This window comes from Sapajus apella, unplaced genomic scaffold, assembly GCF_009761245.1.
Source record: "Sapajus apella isolate SASKATOON/1434 unplaced genomic scaffold, GSC_monkey_1.0 scaffold36, whole genome shotgun sequence".
Taxonomy (NCBI): domain Eukaryota; kingdom Metazoa; phylum Chordata; class Mammalia; order Primates; family Cebidae; genus Sapajus; species Sapajus apella.
In genome coordinates this window covers 18,288,427-18,307,486 of record NW_022436976.1, presented here as the reverse complement: position 1 = coordinate 18,307,486, position 19,060 = coordinate 18,288,427, and the positions used below count along the sequence as shown (strand labels likewise).

General features: G+C 42.3%; 1 protein-coding gene across 3 annotated transcripts in view; it reads right to left on the bottom strand.

Annotated features, from left to right (window-relative positions):
• The window catches only part of GNG12 (G protein subunit gamma 12), a 133,739-nt gene that overhangs the window by 26,971 nt on the left and 87,708 nt on the right, over window positions 1-19,060 (bottom strand). The window contains exon 3 of one of the 3 annotated variants that reach the window (XM_032296633.1): window positions 14,378-18,075. The exons of the other annotated variants lie outside the window; for them this stretch is intronic. Coding sequence (XP_032152524.1) covers window position 18,075 — 1 coding nt within the window. The 3' untranslated portion in view covers window positions 14,378-18,074. Of the gene's footprint in view, window positions 1-14,377; window positions 18,076-19,060 lie in introns of those variants that run through there. 3 annotated transcript variants of the gene reach the window in all.

Genomic DNA, 19,060 nt, shown 5'->3' with positions numbered 1-19,060 from the left:
TAACAGGGCTGCCTTTCAGAATCACCTGGGCATCGGTTTTCAGGCATCCAGGTGCAAGCCTCACCCCATATCTCCAGAATCAGAATATCGGGTGGGGTAGGACTTGGCAAAGCGCACCCTGGAAAAGCTCTGGGTGAGTCTGACCTGCACTCCTGGTTAAGAGCCATGGGACTAGAACACAGCAGAACTGTCAGTCACAAGGTGTGGTGTCTCCCTGATTGCTCTGCCTGGTGGCCATGGTCAAGTCATTTCTTTTTCTGGGCCTCAGCTTCCGAACAAAGGAGAACAGCAGAGATGCTCTGCACCCCTTCTTTGCTTCTTTCTGAACAGCCCTCCCTTGCTTGCTCTTCAGAACTACTGAAACCACCAATTTAAGGTTTTGATACTTATATGGTATCATAACCATCAATGCGGGGACTGTAAATGTCACTAGGGTGAACCTTATTGGTGATAAAAAGAGCTGCACTAGTGCCTAACAGAAATATGCAAATGGGGAGGGGAGACAGGTCAGCACTTAGCAGCTTCTGAAGCCCCAGAAGACTTCACAATTGGGGACTAGCTTATGGGAGAGAGGCAGGGCAGGGCAGCTTTCTTTACCAAGGGGGTTCTAAAGCAGGCAAGCATTCAGGAGAGAAAATAGCACTAATGGATGTTTTAAGAAAACATGCCCACACACACAGAAAGCTCTCCTTCAGCCAGAATGGTTTGGGGAAGGGCATGAGAGCAAGTTGAAATTTCTGGTTGAGTTACCATGAGCAAGGGCACCACTATTGGTAGTTCAAAGAGAAGCAGCACAATACACAGAAAACCTGAAACATAAGTGATGGTTAAGAAGCACTTCTGTGAAATTATATGATTCTAGATAACGCTGAAGAAGTCTTTGAACGAGTCGATTTTTTGGCACTGATACTGCTACCCTGGCGTGCTCTCATTTCAGATCCTGGCCCTCCCTTGGGCATGTCTTCACATTTCTGACTGCCCCATGTCCTGGGCTGACATCTTTCCTGCTCTGAGGGCTCTAAACTCAGCAGTCCTTGAAGATTTTGCCCAAGTGCATGTTTTTTCCTCACTTTGTCATCTCTCCTCTCATCCACCTCCAAGGGCTTGCAAAGCACTCTTAGATCTATCTGACTCTGGTCCTGGGGACCTGTCTGTGAGACCCCCATCCTTTCATCTAGACAGCTTGCCAGGTACTGGAACACAAAAAGTTGAAGTACCCTTCTGCTACACAAGAGGCCAATTCTTTGGACTCAGCTTCTCTCTCTCTGCTAATAAAATAACGTTTATGACAGTTACCTAGACTCAAAACTTTAGTTCTGTTTCTCAGACCACCACCTTTGCCCCCTTACATCCAGAGCTGACTAGCCCTGCTGGTTCTATTTTCTAATCAGCACCTCTCTTCCGAGTCGTCTGCATCAACCTTTGGCTCAGGCCATCCCTTGATATGTGTTGGGAGACTATGGCCTTGGTTTTCTTGGTTGCCCCTGTGCTCTACTCTTAAGGCTTTTGATCCATCAGACAGTTGACAAAAGCAAATTAAACAGGTATGAGCCAGCCTGCTCTGTTGGAGGCTGTGTGGGAAAGGGTTGCTCAGAGCACAACTACTAATTGGCTTTCCGTTCTCCCTCCCCAGTGGCAGCCTCCAAGGGGACTCTGCAGATTCCCAGGGCTCCCTAAGACAATTTGAAATCACTGCTGCAAGCCACCATAGATAGCACAGCCAGATGAATCTTCCTAAAATTCAGCTCTAATGATATTACCCTCCTCAAAAATCAACAACTGGTTGATGGGAACGTAAATTATGGCAGTACTGACTTAGGTATTGCCATTCTAGTCCTAGGTGTATTCCCAACAGAAATGTCTACCCACTTTCACCAAAAGACAGGTATTGAAATGTTCACAGCAGTACTATTCAAAACATGTCCCAAATGGAAACTGCCCAAATGACTAAAATAAGAGCACAATGGGTCACTCAGCGGAATATTATATAGCAAATGGCAATGAACAACCTTTAAAAACACACAGGCTGAGCGTGGTGGCTCACACCTGTAATCCCAGCACTATGAGAGGCCGAGGCAGGCGGATCCCCTGAGTCAGAATGGTCAACATGGAGAAACACTGTCTCTACTAAAAATACCAAAAAATTAGCCAGGTGTTGTGGTGGTCGCCTGTAATCCCAGCTACTCAGGAAGCTGAGGCAAGAGGATCGCATGAACCCAGGAGTCAGAGGTTGCAGTGAGCTGAGATCATGCCATTGCACTCCAGTCTGGACGACAGAGTGAGACCCTGTCTCAAAATAAATAAAAAAAAAAAAACAAAAAAAACCAAAAACGCACAATATGGATGAGTCTCACAAACATAAAAGTGAGTGAAAGAAGCCAAATGCAAAAGAGTGAAAAAGAAGGCTGGGCGTGGTGGCTCACGACTGTAATCCCAGAACTTTGGGAGGTCAAGGCGGATCACATGAGGCCAGGAGTTGGAGACAAGCCTGGCCAACATGGAGAAACCCCATCTCAACTAAAAATACAAAAAATGAGCTGGGCATGGTGGTGCACATCTGTAGTTTCAGCTACTCGGGAGGCTTAGCCATGAGAATTGCTTGAACCCAGGAGGTGGAGGTTGCAGTGGGCTGACATCATGCCACTGCACACCAACCTGGGCAACAGAGCAAGACTCCACCTCAAAAAAAAAAAAAAAAGCTGAAACGGAGTATATACACCATAAATCTATATTTATATTCGGTACTAAAACAGGTGAAACTCATCTATGCCGTTAGAAGCTGGGATACTGGTTTCCTTTGAAGGGAAAGGTGGGAAAGGAAATACAAGGCAGCTTCCAAGTGTGGTTGTGTGTTTCACTTATGATTAAATCATTATGATTTGGGTAGTTTTCTGTATAATATTTTACTTCAATAAAAAGCTTAAAACAAACAAACCATCAAATGTTCCCAATTAACTGTTGCACTAAATGCAACTTTCACTGGGGCCCGGAAATCCTTTTCAATATGGCTGTAATCTGATGTTTCAGAGTATTTTTTTCTCTTTTTATTGGGGGGATTCTTTACCCCTAAGGGGTCCAGATATTCCTATGAAATGTTGTGGGAATACATATTTTCTGGGGAGAGGCATTCACAGCATTCCACAGCATTCATCCATAGCATCTGTCAGCTTTTCAAAGGGGCCCCACAACCCAAAAAAGTAAAGTGCCATCACTCTCCTTGCTGCTCCTCAAATGGTCCCTGGATTTTAACTCTGTGACTTTTATTCCTATTTTTATTTTTTTCCCCCCCAGAAAGCCCTTGCCTCTCTGACCTCCCTCTGTTGAGACTGTAGCCATGCTTCTCGGGCCCGTCTGTCAGGCCACCTCTACCACTAAGTCTCTGGATTCCCCAACCAAAAATTACCCCTTCGTTCCCTGCTGCAGCTATTTATCAGGGGACTGCTATGATACTCTGGTAGTCCCTGAGGATGTACAAATACTAATCTCTGCTCTCAAGGAGTTTTCTATCCAGTAGAAGGAAAACAGGTGTAACTTTAAGCACATGTAAAATCCACGTGTAACTTTAGGCAGAAAGAAGAGAGAGAGGGAGATAAGGCCAAAGGAGAGAGATTCCTTTTAGCTGAGGGAAACCAAGCAGCCTTCATGGAGGAGGTGGCACTACCCTGCAGGATTTGGCCCTAGAAGGAAAGTGTATTCTAAGTGAGGGATACAGGCAAGTGTTGTGAAAGCCATGAGCTTATGCAGGAAAGCGCAGGCAGTGTGGTTCACCCAGAGTAGAGGCACCATGAAGATCTGGGAGGGTGTAGGCTGGAATCAGAAGGTTAGCTTTCAGGCTCTAGATTTTGAATTTTATGCTGAAGACAAATAAAAGCCACTGAAAAGTTTTCAGCAGGGTGTGGTATGATCAGATATGTGCCTTGGTATCTCAGAGGGATTAAGATTTTAGGCCCTCTTCCTCCTTCAAGGGTCTAAAATGCATTGTTCTGCCTCTATGGTACTTCACTGCCTATTGCTTCATAATACGGTTATTTTGTATGCTTATTTTTTTACATTCTCCACCCCAACTTGACTTGGCCCAATGGAAGACAAAAATGGTTTCAGTGCTAGCATACTCTTACATGCAGTGACACACAATATATACTTAATGAATGTGCAATGTCCACTTAAAATCATTTATGAATGAACGAGGAAAGAAGGTGGGAGGTGCAAAAGAAAAAACACACAGGAGTAATATAAATAAGCTGGATGCATTCAGGGAGCCTGTTCAGCCTTCAGATTCTGTATCTATGCCTAAATGTTCACTATTCTGAATGATTAACATCTAGAGGAAAAACCTGCAGTCATAAAGGAGAATGTTTAAGGTTACTTAAGGTGCTATATGAAGTGTAGGTGAAGAATACTGTCCTACATCATGTGTTCTCAAATGAACTGCTGACTATTGGGGATCCCAGAATAAAGTGACTATTATTATTGAGAGGCCTGTTCAATGCTTAGTACCTAGAACATGAAATCAGAAAGTCCAGTCTCACCCTTTGCCCTGGTCCCTAACTTCTGGTGGGATCTGGAAGGTGGGGAAAAGAGACCATTCAACCTCTCAGGCCCTTGGGTTTCTTATTTTAAAAGAGGGGATTAAGCACTTTAAATACTGCCAAGAAAGGGGATCCGCCTCCAAATCAAGAACCAAACACTACATTGGGAGAGAAGTCAGCTCAGGAACTGCGTGGCAGGTCCCATTGCTCTCTACAGCTAATAATATTCATGGTGCTTGTTTCTTTTTTTTTTTGTTTGTTTTTTTGTTTTTTGAGATGGAATCTCGCTCTGTTGCTCAGGCTGGAGTGCAATGGCACAATCTTGGCTCATTGCAACCTCTACCTTCCAGGTTCAGGCAATTTTCCTGTCTCAGCCTCCCAAGTAGCTGGGATTACAGGCACCCGCCACCCTGCCCAGCTAATTTTTGTACTTTTAGTAGAGACAGAGTTTCACCATGTTAATCAGGCTGGTCTGGAACCCCTAACCTCAGGTGATCCACCCGCCTTGGCCTCACAAAGTGCTGGGATTACAGGCGTGAGCCACTGTGCCTGCCCATGGTGCTTGTTTTCTTTGTATAATGTTGCCTTTTGCGTTTGAAGCTCTTTCATGTCTATTATCACACCTCATAACTTTGTCTGGCTAGCATAAGAGGAAACTGAGGCAAAAGGAGATTTAATGACTTGCCCAAGGTCCCCCAGGACTAGGGAAAGGAGTCAGGTTCCTGACCCTCAGACGAGGGTCTCTCCATTCATCTCAAGGCCTTTGTGGGAGCAGCGAGGTTTCTGCAGGGGTGACCAGTGATAGCTACTGCCCTCCTGACAGTTGTGATTAGGGTGGGCCCCTCCATTTGGTCCAGGCCTGGGTGATTAAGTGTTTTATCATGGTCAAGGGCAATACACGGGAAGCTGAACCTTGGAGGATCTGAGCAGCTGGTGTGGCTTACCCAAGGGAGGGCGTGGGAAAGGAAAAGCAAAACTTAGCACCATTTGCAACTGCACAGACTCCCAAGCCACACACTACACAGCCTAGTTTAGTGTGCACGGTGCAGGGCTGATTGTGAATGGAATCAGCCCATTTTCTGATCTGAGTTTCCTTCCCCCTAACTGCAAAGCCCTCCAGTCAGTTAGGCAACAAGACCTATCACAAGCCACCAGTATTTAGCCCTATTTTTGGAGCTGGCTTGGGGTGTTGGTCTTTTCGTCTTCTTTTTTTAAATGAAAAAAATGTTGAAAATTCAAACTATATGCATGTGTATAGAATATAAAGTTAAAACTCTTTCCTTCTAATTTCACTCTAAAGGGGTAACTACTGTTGATACAATCTTTTTCTTTCCTTCCATACCCTCTTCTGGCCTTTGCAAACATATAATCATATACACGTGCACGGTCTCTTAAACAAATGGAATCATATTCGCATATGCTTCTGCAATTGCATTTTTCACTCAACAGTAAACATATCACAAGTAACCATCCTTACCCATACAGAGGGTTAGTGTATTTTTCTCTCTTTTTTTTTTTTTTTTTTGAGACGGTGTCTTGCTCTGTCACCAGGCTAGAGTGCAAGTGGCATGATCTAGGCTCATTGCAACCCCCGCCTCCCGGGTTTAAACAATTCTCCTGCCTCGGCCTCCCTAGTAGCTGGAATGACAGGCACCCACCACCATGTATGGCTAATTTTTGTAGAGACAGGGTTTCACCATGTTGACCAGGATAGTCTCGATCTCCTGACCTCGTGACTCGCCTGCCTTGGCCTCCCAAAGTGCTGGGATTACAGGTGTGAGCTACGGTGCCTGGCTAGTGAGTGTATTTTTCTAATTTTAGTTTCTTATTTTTAGATACTTAAAATTTATAGGAAAAAAAAAAAACAAAAAGGGCAACATAAAACAATACCTAAAGTCAATTTTGAAAATTTGTAAATTTCTGCAATTTCTTTCCTTCTCCCCAGTGGACTTCCCCCAAATCTTCCTGGGAGTAATTGCAGGATCAACTTCAGAACACACAGGGGAGGGGAAAGAGAAAACCCAACCAAATGTTATCTGCCTGTTGCAGGACTTTCCAACAAATAGCCTAGGCAGGCTCTGTGCTGAGAGATGAGCCTAGAAGCTGAGCCTGCAGAACTGTAAGGTCCCTCATCCAGCACCCATTTCCCTGGGAGGATGGTCCCAGGTGATGGGGCAGTGGCAAATTCAGTGAGTGTGCAATGCTTGAAGATAGTTTCTCCTTCTGGAAATCCAGGGGCCAACGGTTTGCAGAGGCAGCTGCCTTGCTCAAATGCAGGAAACTTGAATTCCTTTCTCACCAGAATGTTCTTTTTGCAGATTCTTCCGGGGCCACCCACAGCGTGTGGCTAACCCTGATAGCTGTCCCGTGTCCGAGGGGGAGTGTGTGTTATTCCTGACTCAAGGGCAGGGCAGAGACCTACTGCCTAGACCTGAGCCCAGGTCTGGGGTGCTATCTGGAACAAGCAGATGGTGAGAGGAGAGAGCACAGGGCAGCTAGAGAGAGTACTAGAGGAAAGGAGGGTGAGGGCATGCTTCTTTGGTAGGTTTTCTGAAGACCTGTTAAACAGCCTTTTGGCTGTGACCAGACCCCATGGGTGGCAAATGTTTTGATTCCCTCTGCTATATTCAGAACACTGGCTACTTCTCTATGTGCACAACAGTGCCCCAGGTCCTTTAGATGCACTGACTAATTTACCTGTCACAGTCACCCTATGCAATAGTGCTATATTTTCCTTACTACACACAGGTGAAGTGAATCACAGGAAGCTAAATAATTTACCTGGGGAGTAGTAGATGTTAGACTTGAACCCATGTTCTCTGGTTCCAAAGCCCTTGTACCTAACCATCGCATTATGCTGCCTTCTTTATGATTTTTTAAAAGATGGGGCCTTATTGTTACTCTTTTAGTAGAGACAGGGTTTCACCATGTTGGTCAGGCTGGTTTAACTCCTGGCCTCAGGTGATCCACCTGCCTCAGCCTTCCAAAATGCTGGGATTACAGGTGTGAGTCACTGTGCCTGGCCTCAAATGTATTACAATTTAATAGGTACATCTCGAAATGGGTTCCATACCATATATTTTGGAAAGTCCTAGCTCACACAATGATAAGCAAGCTTCTTTCATGCAAGACTTCTCAGAGTCTTTCCTACACTAAGATGCATTTATGATCTGGCAAGAGGCTTGTGGCTTGCAGAATTTCCCCAAATTATTTGCATATAAAAATATGTTCTGAGGAACATCTCATGAGATCTTTTGCTGATCACACTTTGAGTGAATGCTGGCAAAGTGAGTTGTTAGGAACAGGGCTTAGGTTCTGGTTTTGCCCTTTAACTATGTGACTTTTGAAGTTGCTTAATTGGAGCGTGTCCTCATCTGCAAAAATGGGAATAACAACAGTCTCTCCATCTCATGGAACTTTCTGAGGATTAAATGCATATGTAAAGTTCTTAAAATTGTGCCTGCCTCCAAACATTCAATAAATGTGACCTCTTATAATGATTATAAAGAATACCAAATAATTTAAGAACGAAGAAATGATGAGAATTCAATTAAAAGGACAGAGAATCACTGCAAATACTATCACCTCTGAGTGATCTTCACTAACAATAGTGAAGCTCCTGTCAGAAAAACATGAAAAATTCTTCCATGAAAGAAAATCCTAAACCATCACAGAGTGCAATATTATTTTTCTTTCTAAAGAAAGAAAAAACAAGGGAAAATTAAAAAAAAAAAAAAGTTCAGACAGTGTCTTTGGCAAAGGGGATCTTCTGATAACGTAACAGATGCAAATGAAAGACAAGGGTCAATTTTCTGGGTGCTAAACCAAGTGGAGGAGTTCTCACAAGGGAAAGAGCCAGGTGCTGACCCCCTCTGCACTGGGGAAAGGAGGAAGATATACATAAACGTTCTTTGGGGTCGGGGGGGTGGGTAGATTCTCATCACTGAACTGAAAATGGCTTGGCATCAACAGGACGTCTTCCTGTTCCCATCTTTTGAAGTGACTCATGCATCTGCCATTTCGCTTGCAGTCACTGTGGGAGAAGAACTAGGAGTCTGTTCATTAGGAACCCTGGCTCCACAAAGGCACCCCCTCCCAGCCTGACACAACGCCCACCTCTTCTTCCGGTTGTGCCTGCCAAGCGTGAGAATGTACAAAAACCAAAGCAAAACAAAAATCCCAACTCCCTCAACCAAGCAGCAGGCAGGGAGAATTTTGCAGTAGAAGGCTCCTGCTTCCTGATGCTAACGTGGATGCCACAGGCACAGCCCACAGTTCCAGAACCCACAGCACCTGAAACAATTTGCTCTCAATGGGCCAGAGCAGCTCTAAACACTAGGCTGCTTCCTGTTGTGCAGCTATGGAAATGAACCCTGCGCTGGGGCCAGGGCCCAGCTGCACTGTGCAGCAGGGATGTGTGAGTAATGCAGCCACCAGGGCAGCCTCTCAGTGGAACTTGCTCGTGCAGCCTGCAGGCTCCGCCTCATGATGCCAACCCCAGGAGCAGTGACCCCCTCACAGGGCACCACCTCTGCCAGGAAAACCATCCATGTGATGGGGACAGACAATTCCCTGGCAAGCACTGTCTGGATCCAGTAACCTCAGCAGATGGGGACTGAGTTGGAGGATGATTAAAACCTAGGGGATGGGATTCCAGACTGAACTTGCAGTGGTTTCCTTGGGCCATTTCTAATCTGCCTCAGTTTCCTCATGTAAGATGAGAAGGTCCCACCTCTTTCTCAGGGCTTCATTTGTGCAAGCACCAAATGTGTGTGCTTGTTAGTATCCACAGAAACACTGGAAAGGAAGTATCTCATTTTGCAGATGTGTAAACTGAAGATTGGAGGAGTGAGTGGGTGCGACAAACATCATGTAAGTACTAACGTTATAGAGCCTGAATTTAAACCAAGAATTGTGGATATTCAGATGTGTCCACTCCAGAAATTCCACATAGGCTGCTAAGCTTCCTTAAAATGACGTTTGCAACTAAAACCAAGTCTTAATTTTCTACCTAAGCAGTACTCACTGGGCAAATTATCTACTGCAAATTAAAAATCAAACTTTCATCAACCCTTCTTGGGCTAATACTTAGTCTTTTGTATTGCCAAATCGACTGTGCTTAGGGGACTGTAATAAATCATAATCTCATAATAAATCATTATCAAAATAAATCACTAATATAATTCCATGGGCAAATATAAATGATTTCTGTTTCAAGGCAATACCTCATTTATTGGCCTAAAGAAAGCTAGTTCTGAAAGACAGAACAGTCACATGGATGGTGAGAAGACCTCTGGACCCAGGGTGAAGAGACCAAGGGTCTATCTAGGTTCAGGTGTTAGTTGGTAAACTGTGTAATTTATGCAAGTACTCAATCCCCTTCCCTTTCCCTTTCTATATCAGTAAAACAAAGGGCTTGGATTACATCAGTGTTTCCTCCTCTTTTCAATATGAAGACTTTTTTTTTTTTTTTTTTAAATATATAAGCACTAGCTTCTTCCTGCTCCAAAGACAGCTGTGTTTTTGAAGCCTACTGGTTACAAAAATACATAGTAACAAGAAATTAACACAAATATTCTCTTTATTAATGTAACAACATCTTCATACACTTTACCAGAGTAGTGGCTTTATGTTTAAGACAGTTATTCAGTTTATTGTCAACATGCAGCCCCTATACACACAGGCTCACCCTTTGCAAGAAACTGTTCACTCTCCTTACCATTCTTTGCCTCTACACTTTGAACTTTTGAATTAAATGGCCTCTAAGATTCTTTTCAGTGTCAAGCTTTATTATCTTTTTTTTCTTTTTTTCTTTCACCCAGGCTGGAGTTTAGCGGCACGATCATGTTTTACTTCAACCTCAACCTCCCAGGCTTAGATGATCTTTCCCACCTTGGCCTCCTGGGTAGCTGGGACAGGTGTGTGCCACCATGCCAGGGTATTTTTTGTTTTACTGTAGAGATGGGGTTTCATCATGTTGCCCAGGCTGGTCTTGAACTCCTGGTTTCTGCCCACCTCAGCCTCCCAAAGTGCTGGGATTACAGGCGTGAGCCACTATGCCTTTTTGAATTTTCTGAATTTTGTTCAGTTAGTGATTTTGTTTTGTACTAAATCACAATCATAGTGCAACAATAGCCACAGATTTCTCATTAGATATACATAACTGAATGCTTGTGCTAGGTATACAGAGGTGGATAGACACAGTCACTGTCCTCACCGAGCTTTGGTCTATATATCAAGTCTTTAATCACGATCCTGAGCCCTCCCCTCTGTTTATCTCTAGCCTCAACCTCCCCCTGGAACTCTAGTCTCTAATGTCTACCTGACTGCTCAACATTCCACTTGCACATCTAAAATGCATCTCAAAGTTCACATGTGTAGGCCAGGCATGGTAGCTCACACCCATCATCTTGGCACTCTGGGAGGTGGGAGGATCACTTGAGACCAGGAGTTTGAGACATGCCTGGGCAACATACACAGGTCCTCTCACTACAAAAAATTTAAAAGGTAAGCGGGGCATGGTGACATATGCCTGAGATCTCACCTACTCCTGAAGCTGAGGCATGAGGATTACTTGAGCCTAAGAGTTCAAGGTTATTGTGAACTATGATTGTATCACTGCCTTCCACCCTGGGCAACTCAGCAAGACCTTGCCTTTTAAAACAATAGCAACGGGGCCAGGCATGGTGGCTCACGCCTGTAATCCCAACACTTTGGGAGGTTGAGGTGGGTGGATCACTTGAGGTCAGGAGTTCAAGACCAGCCTGACCATGTTGAAACCACAGCTCTACTAAAGATATAAAAATCAGCTGGCTGTGGTGGCAGGTGCCTGTGGTCCCAGCTGCTTGGGAGGCTAAGGCAGGAGAATCGTTTGAATCTGGGAGGAGGAGGTTGTGGTGAGCCAAGGTTGCACCATTGTACTCTAGCCAGGGTGACAGAGTGAGACTCTGTCAATTAAAAAACAAACAAACACACAAAAACCCCCCAGCAACAACACACTTAATATATAGAAATCTCTGGATTCCACCCCGTACGCCTGTCAAAATCCTTCCTCCTGTGGCATTCGCCATCTCTGAAATGGTAATATCATTCACCCAAGTGCTCAGGCCCAAATACTATTCGTGTTCTGAAATCCTCTCCCTGAAGTTGATATCCTCAGATAGTTGATCACAAGGACTAGTAAGATCTTCACTTAACCTAAGTTAATTGAATGCCTACTATGTGGTAGGCCTCATATAGAGTCAGAAGACAGAGGGCAGGCTGACATCACACAAGTGATGAAAAGAATTGGGACTGCTATGTTGGAAAATCATCGAATAGGGGCTCTATCTTGTCCTGGGAATCAGGGATGGCTTTTTGAAAGTGGTGTTCATGAGCTACATCTTCAAAGGAAGAGCCTGCTTCAAAGCAGTGTACTTGTAAGTTAGAAATGTACTCATGAGTACTCAAAATATCAGACAGATGAACTTCAGGGTTGAGGGAAGAGTTATGTTCTCACTCCTACAAACCAGAGCAAATCAGAGCTGGGCATAAACCAGACATAGTGAGTTCAGCTACTTGAAGACCAAATGACAGGCTTAATCTAAACCTAACCCAGCCAGGAAAGCCACTGTGAAACTGGAACTTCACAATGGGCCAGAAAGTAGTTATGACTCTGTTTTAAAGTCACTTTCAAAAAGCAAAAAAAGGTTCATATTCTTTGGCCCCATAATCTGAACACAGGGAATTTATCCTAAGGAAATAATCCAAAATATGTGCATGAAGATCTTCACTACAGTATTATTTGCTGAAAAATTAAAAATGAAAAAGTTCACAAAACACGTACATGGATAAATTATGATGTGCCAATTGGATAAATCTACCATTGAAGGCATAATTTTTCAAGATTATATTGCCATATAAAATATGTTAGGATGTTACATTAAGTAAAAAATATATAGTTTTACCTGTGCTAATTACAAAGTATATAAGATTATATATAAAATGCATAAAGAATGAGCAGAACATACAAAATGAATTAATTTGCTACATAAGACTGTGAATACTCTTACCACTGTTATTTGAACAATAAGAACAATTAAAAATAGAACAAGTCTTCTGTATTTCTTCCTTGCTGATCTGGGGCAGGGGTCTGTAAATTACAGCCAGTGGGCCAAATCCAGTCTGCTAATGATTTTTGTAAATAAAATTGTATTAGAACACAGGCATACTCACTTGTTTATGTATTAACCATGCCTGCCTTTGCCCTGCAATGGTAGAGTTAAGTAGCTGTGTTAGAAACTGTATAGCCCACAAAGCCTAAAATATTTGGCCCTTTACAGAACAAGTTTGCCAATCCCTGATCTAGAGTAAGGAAAGATCACGCTTCATTCTAAAATTTACCACATATATAACTGCTATGGTTTAAATGTTTGTGTCTCCCCAAAATTCATATGCTGAAATCCTAACCCCAATGGTGATGGTATTAGGAGTTGATGATTAGATCACGAGGGTAGAGCCTCCATGAGTGGGATTAAGGCCCTTATAAAACAGGCTCAAGAGAGTTCATTGACCCTTCCCGCCATGTGGGTACACAGCGAGAAGGCACCATCTATGAGGAAGCAGGACCTCACCAGACACAGAATCTGCTGAAGCCTTGATTCTGGGCCTCCCCTCATCCAAAACTGTGAGAAATAAATGTTGTTTATAAGCCATCCAATTATTGGTATCTTCATTGTAACAACCATGAATGTGAATGAACAGGGAATCAGCTATGTTTTATATTTTTATCTACCAGTTCTTTAAAAACAAAAATACAACCCAAACTAAAGAATAAAGCCATTCCCCGAAATGGTTTTTGGTTATACTACAAATGGTTATTCTTCCCATTTGTTTCTATTTCAGTGTATATATAAAGGTCATGCATTAATCAGATAGCTTATTATCTAATTTGAACCTCAGTTCATTTTTATAAAATATAGACTGGGAAAACGTGACAGAGAAATGCTCAAGTTAAAGATTAGTGCCAAGAACTGAAAAGCATTTTTTACAGCCTAAGGTTTTGTTTGCTTTTTAAAGCTTCTCTGGCCTTTGGGAAAAATAAACAAGTCAGAGTTCCTGGCCGTTCTGATTGCACACCTGGACTTCATGGCCACCACCTTGTGTAAGGTCGCTGACACGTGCAGACTACATGGACTTAATTCCTCCAAGCTGTTCCTCCTTGTGCTAAAAAATGCACTGACCCCAGAAGAAAGTTCACCATATTCTGTCCAAAGTCCCTCACAGCTACCAGTGCTATTAATTGCCTGGCATCTGTTTCCTCTGTTCGCCAAGAGGGAAAGGGCTGATGGCTATGTTTAGGGTTAACAGCTCATTCTGAGATTCTAGAGGGGCCAGGATCACCCCAAACAGAAACTGATCATCAAAGGTCTCTGATTCTAGCATCTTCGGGTCTGTAACAATTAAACGAGCTGTTTGATACTAGAATAAATTATTTTAAAATACTGTATAACTTGAAAAAGCTCTAAAATTGGATCCAGGAAGTAAAGTGTAAGTCAAAAGTTCCAAACTGGCATTTGGAGGCCTGAAGTTGGCTTGCAGACCTGTATTATTTGGCCTACAGAGAATTATTATACTTTTTGAACGGAGCTAACATTCAGAAATTGGGAGTTTTCACATACAAATCCAGATTTCTGGCTTTTGTACATAAAGCACATTCCCACGTGGCTGCTCAGTTGGAGCTGAGCAGCAGATGAACTTGGATATGGCCTGGCCTCACCCGCTACACTGCTGTACTTGCCTGGGCCACAGCTGGCTGAGGCTGTGACGGTGGGGTAAGTCATCTTTCGGAGAGTCGTTCCAACGTTTCAAGCAGGCAGTGGGACCAACATCAAGTTTAGGAATCAAAATCCTTCAAGTGCTGAGAATGAATTTCAGTTCTTCTGCTTCTCTACTTCGAGGGGGCATTGATTAGGGTGAACTGGCAAATTCTCTAACACCCTTTTAGAAATGACCTAAGTAAATGTTTGCAATATTCAAAAAAAGGCTCACCCACCACAATATGCATTAATTAATATCAAGAAATGTTTTATCCTTATGACTCAAGTTCTGTTTATTTCCCCGACCTACTCTAAAACAATCTAATCTCTAATAATTTAATAAATACATGTTGGCATCTTCTAGGGGCAAGCTATTATACTATATACTCACAAAGAATTCAGAATTCTCTGACCCCAAGGATTTGGTAATTCAGCTGGGAAGAAAACTTCCACACAGACGAAAGAGAAGCTTATCGCTCTAACTCTGTGGCAGGCACTGTGCTCAAAGCTTTCCTCCTCACAATTACTCTATAAGTTATGATTATTATCTCAAAAGAGGAATAAATTTTGGGGCCTGAAATGATAGGTAGGGTCCAAAGAAGCTGAAGAAAAGTAGCAAAGAACAGTGTGACATAAAACTATGTCTAAAAAAAGATCTAAAAAAAGAGAAATCTTTTTATTATAAATAAAGTCACTAAATTTCAGCGGAAGACCACAGGCAAATTATACCATTTGATTGCGCTCTAAATCAAAGAATGAAATTTTCCGCTTTTGGGAACATATAATGATTTCTGTTGGTATATGGACATACGTTTATTTTAATAAAAACAGCTCATGTTTATTTGAAAAAGACAAAGACAATTATACATCGAACTAGTGGGTTTATGGATGATATTGTTTGAGACAAGTATAAGTTAAAAAGTGAGTTGACTTAAAATGGTTTTAAAGAAAAACAGTAAACATCTGATACTAGATGGTATGCAGGTCTGATAAATACTCTGATGATGGCATGCGAAATACCGGTGTTTAGAATACACTAGCTTATTAGACGAGTAAATATGCAAGCTATCTACTTACTAATCAGGAACAATAAAGGTTTCTTTTTGACTGCTTAGTAGAAAACTCATTGACACTGGGTTCGCTAACAATAACATCTCTGGGTAGAGTGTTAACACTGAAACCACCTTCCGGGATCTGCAGCCTAGGAGAGTAGGAGCAGGGGCAGCTGGATGAGAATGAAATGTGGTCTAGTGTTTTAGGAATTAGAATCTTGAAATCTCAGCATCAAGATTTAGTATGCACTGAAGATAGTACCAGAAGCAGAAGCAAGGTTCTTCGCGCTACTGTTAGCTGGGTAGGCAAAATAATATAAAAACAACAAATAAAACAAAATTCAATACATTTTTGTTAAAAATAAAAACTGCATCTAATCTCATGGCATAAACGTCTCCATAAAGCAAATGACAGAGAATTTTTATTTGCTGCTAAATGCAACAGAAGTAAAGAGTGAAACTCAGAAAAGCCTAGATTAGATAAAGACCATGACAGGCCAGAATGCCTTTGCATACAGGGATTTTGCAAGGTAAGAGCCAGGGAAATAAGACAGTTTAGATTTACTCACACCTGCCTCCATTTGAATTTGCTACCTGACTGCCCCTTATGCCCCCTGAAAAAGCCCTATTTATAGCACATATTTTTAAAACTTCAGAAACTCACAGAGCAATTAATTTAGGCTGCTGTAATGCTTAAGACACTTCTATATTTCTATGCAACAATAAACTGAATTCTTTAGGAGCTAAGTTATGAGGTGAACCAGTCATCCAGTTTTTTACAAGAATATTGGTCTCTAAGAGACCGAGAATGTTAGTTGCATGTTAACCAATTTTCTGGAAATATATCACAATGGAGAAAATGGTATTTATCTGTCAGTGAAGTACTGAAAATGGTCAGCAGAAATAACAGAGTAAGCCACTTGGGTGTGCTCCTCTGAGTGAGTTTTGTGCGTGTGCATGGGGAAGAGGATCCTCAAAGGGCATTGCTTGCGCAACGATGATGGTACAAACAATAAACACAACAGTATTTATTGGATGCTTCCTATGTACCAGGAATAATTCTAGTGCTACACAAGATTACCTCATTTAATCTTCATACTATCATTCCCACTCTATATATGGAGAAACAAAGGCATGAAGAAATCAAGTAAATTAGAGCTTGCAAGTCATAGAGCTGGGGTGTGATCCTAGGGTAGATCAGCTCCAAGCTTTTGCTCTTAAATGTTGGTCCCCCAGCTCCTTCTAAACAAGGTTGTTCTGGGTTAAACTGCAGAGTCTTTGTACTGCCAACTGTTGTCCACAACTCTAGAGCCTGAAATGAAATTCTTAGGTGTCCAAGAAAAGGCAGAGGCTACCCCTGGTGTTTCCTCTCCACCATGCACCACACTGTGCTCGAGTACTTCTTTAAATAACTGATTTCAAATACGTGAAGAATGTTTGTAAGAAGGAGCACCAGTTTATAGTTTGCAGACAGGGCCCACGTATCTTAGTCCAGCTCTGTGGAAATGGGCAGAGACAAGGCACAGTTCCAGAATCCCACATATGTGACTGCTACGCAGGAGCCAGGCGGCTCAGATGTTTTTGTGAAAGGCTATGCAGATGCTATTACCTCATTTCATCCTCACTAGAACCCTACAAGGTGTGTAACATGTCCTGTGTTACAGATGGAGTAAGCTCTGATCATCTGCACCAAATTATACACCTAGCAAGGGGTAGATCTGGCATTTGAATGTCTACCTCCAAATCTTCTGTCTTTCCTCGCACGTCTCCTAAGAGAGAGTGTGACCTTATTTAAAACTACAACCAAGAGTAGTGGCGAAGTTCACAGACTCGAGCCAGGAAGCCTGGGTTTGATAAGCTCTGCTCAGTCATAAGGGGACAGACACCATTTTCATATGGTGTCTGCTTGCTATATGACTGAGGGCAAGTCACTTATTTTCTCTGCACCTCTTTCTATATCTGTAAGATGAGAATAATAATTGCACCTATCCTATTGGGTTGCATTGAGAAATGAATGAATGTATTTGTAAATGTATTAGTATTTGTAAAGTGTTTAGCACAGTGCTTGGCACATGGTAAATATTTACTTAAGTGTGTGAAATAAATAAAAATGTAAAACCTTCTTTTATATGGGTAGTTACATACAGATGAAAAACCAGTGTAATAGATGTGTTATCATGGAAAATGTATAAATCAACTCTCGTAGTATAGCAAGCCCACCACAAACACTGCTGTGGGACCCGACAGCTTTCCATCTGCATTGTTGATCTGAAGAATACATTTGGAAGAGTCCTGGGCTTTAGTCTCAGATCTGACATGAATTACTGTGTGACCTGGAGAAGGCATTTCACTCTTCTGGGCCTGCTTCTTCCCAGGTGAAAAGCTGCCCCAGTGACCAGGCAGCATGGCACGGGGAAGGAAAGAGCCCAGAAATGGTGTCCAAGCCTCAGAGCAGCTGGTTCTCCCACATACAAATTTTATAACTTTGGACAAAACTGCTTCATTTCTTTGCATCTCTATTTCTTGTCTCTAAAATGGAGAAAATGGTGTCTCTCCCCTTATTTCACAGGGTTGGGGCAAGTAAGAAAGAAAAGGTTAGAGCCCCTTTGCAAACAGGGCTCTCCAGGAGCATCTCCTTTGCTGGGTAGCAGGTGGACACTTAGTAAGTATTCGTGGTTTCCAAGTCACTGTAAAAATCTAAAAGATAAATAAATACATAAATAGCTGTTTGTGGAAATGACTTGTAGCACCTACCATTATCTGATGTAGTTTTCCTTGTTTGTTACTTGTTTCTCCATCCCCCTAGAAGCTAAGGTTCCTGAAAGCAGGGACATCTCTGTCTATATCCTTGCAGCTGGTAAAGAGTCAGTATTTAATAAATATGTATTGACTGAATTTGTGGAAAGTATGAATATACGAGCCAATGAATAAATGACTCCGAAGGAGTAACGTGAAGTTACATGAAGTTACAAACTTACCTAAAGATATTAATGAAAGTCTAGTCCTAAGAAACAAGTGATGGTATGCAGGGATAAAGCTCTTGCTGTATCGTATCATCTGACTCCTCTAAATTCTTTTCTTAGGGAAGCGGTTTGGGTGGAGAAATGGCAGAGTTAAGATACTATAAAGTTGTTAAATTAACAAACTCAGCAGGTCCACAGACTTTCTAAAGCTGAATACCAACTGGGATAATTAAAGGCCAGAGCCTTCTTTTTTTAATTGACTCTCCAATAAACTACCTGCTGACAAAGGCATAGTTGAGTTGATTCCTCTAAGAATAAAGAAACTTCTCTTCCACTCTTAATTTTTAAAAAGTCCCCCCTTTCCCCTCTAGTTCAATGAACACTTAAATTCACCAGAATTAAAAGGAAAGTTACAAAATACCTTTTTTTTAAACTAAGCCTGTAACATCCCTTCTTCCCAGCAACCAATTCATGAAGGCACGGAAGTGGCTTGTGCTGAGGAAGGCATTTGGAGGAAGCTATGGGGGCGGGGGAGGTGGTCACATCAGCTCTTCACCAAGGGATGGAGAAGTGCCCAGGAGCCTCCCTCATTATTATCCAGCCCTATAGTTCAGAACAAAAATCTGCCATATAAAAAATACTGTTCTAAAAATAGGGAGTGTGGCTTAAATCCACCAGTTGGTGTTTTTTAAAATTATGTGTAAAAAAATTATCCTTAA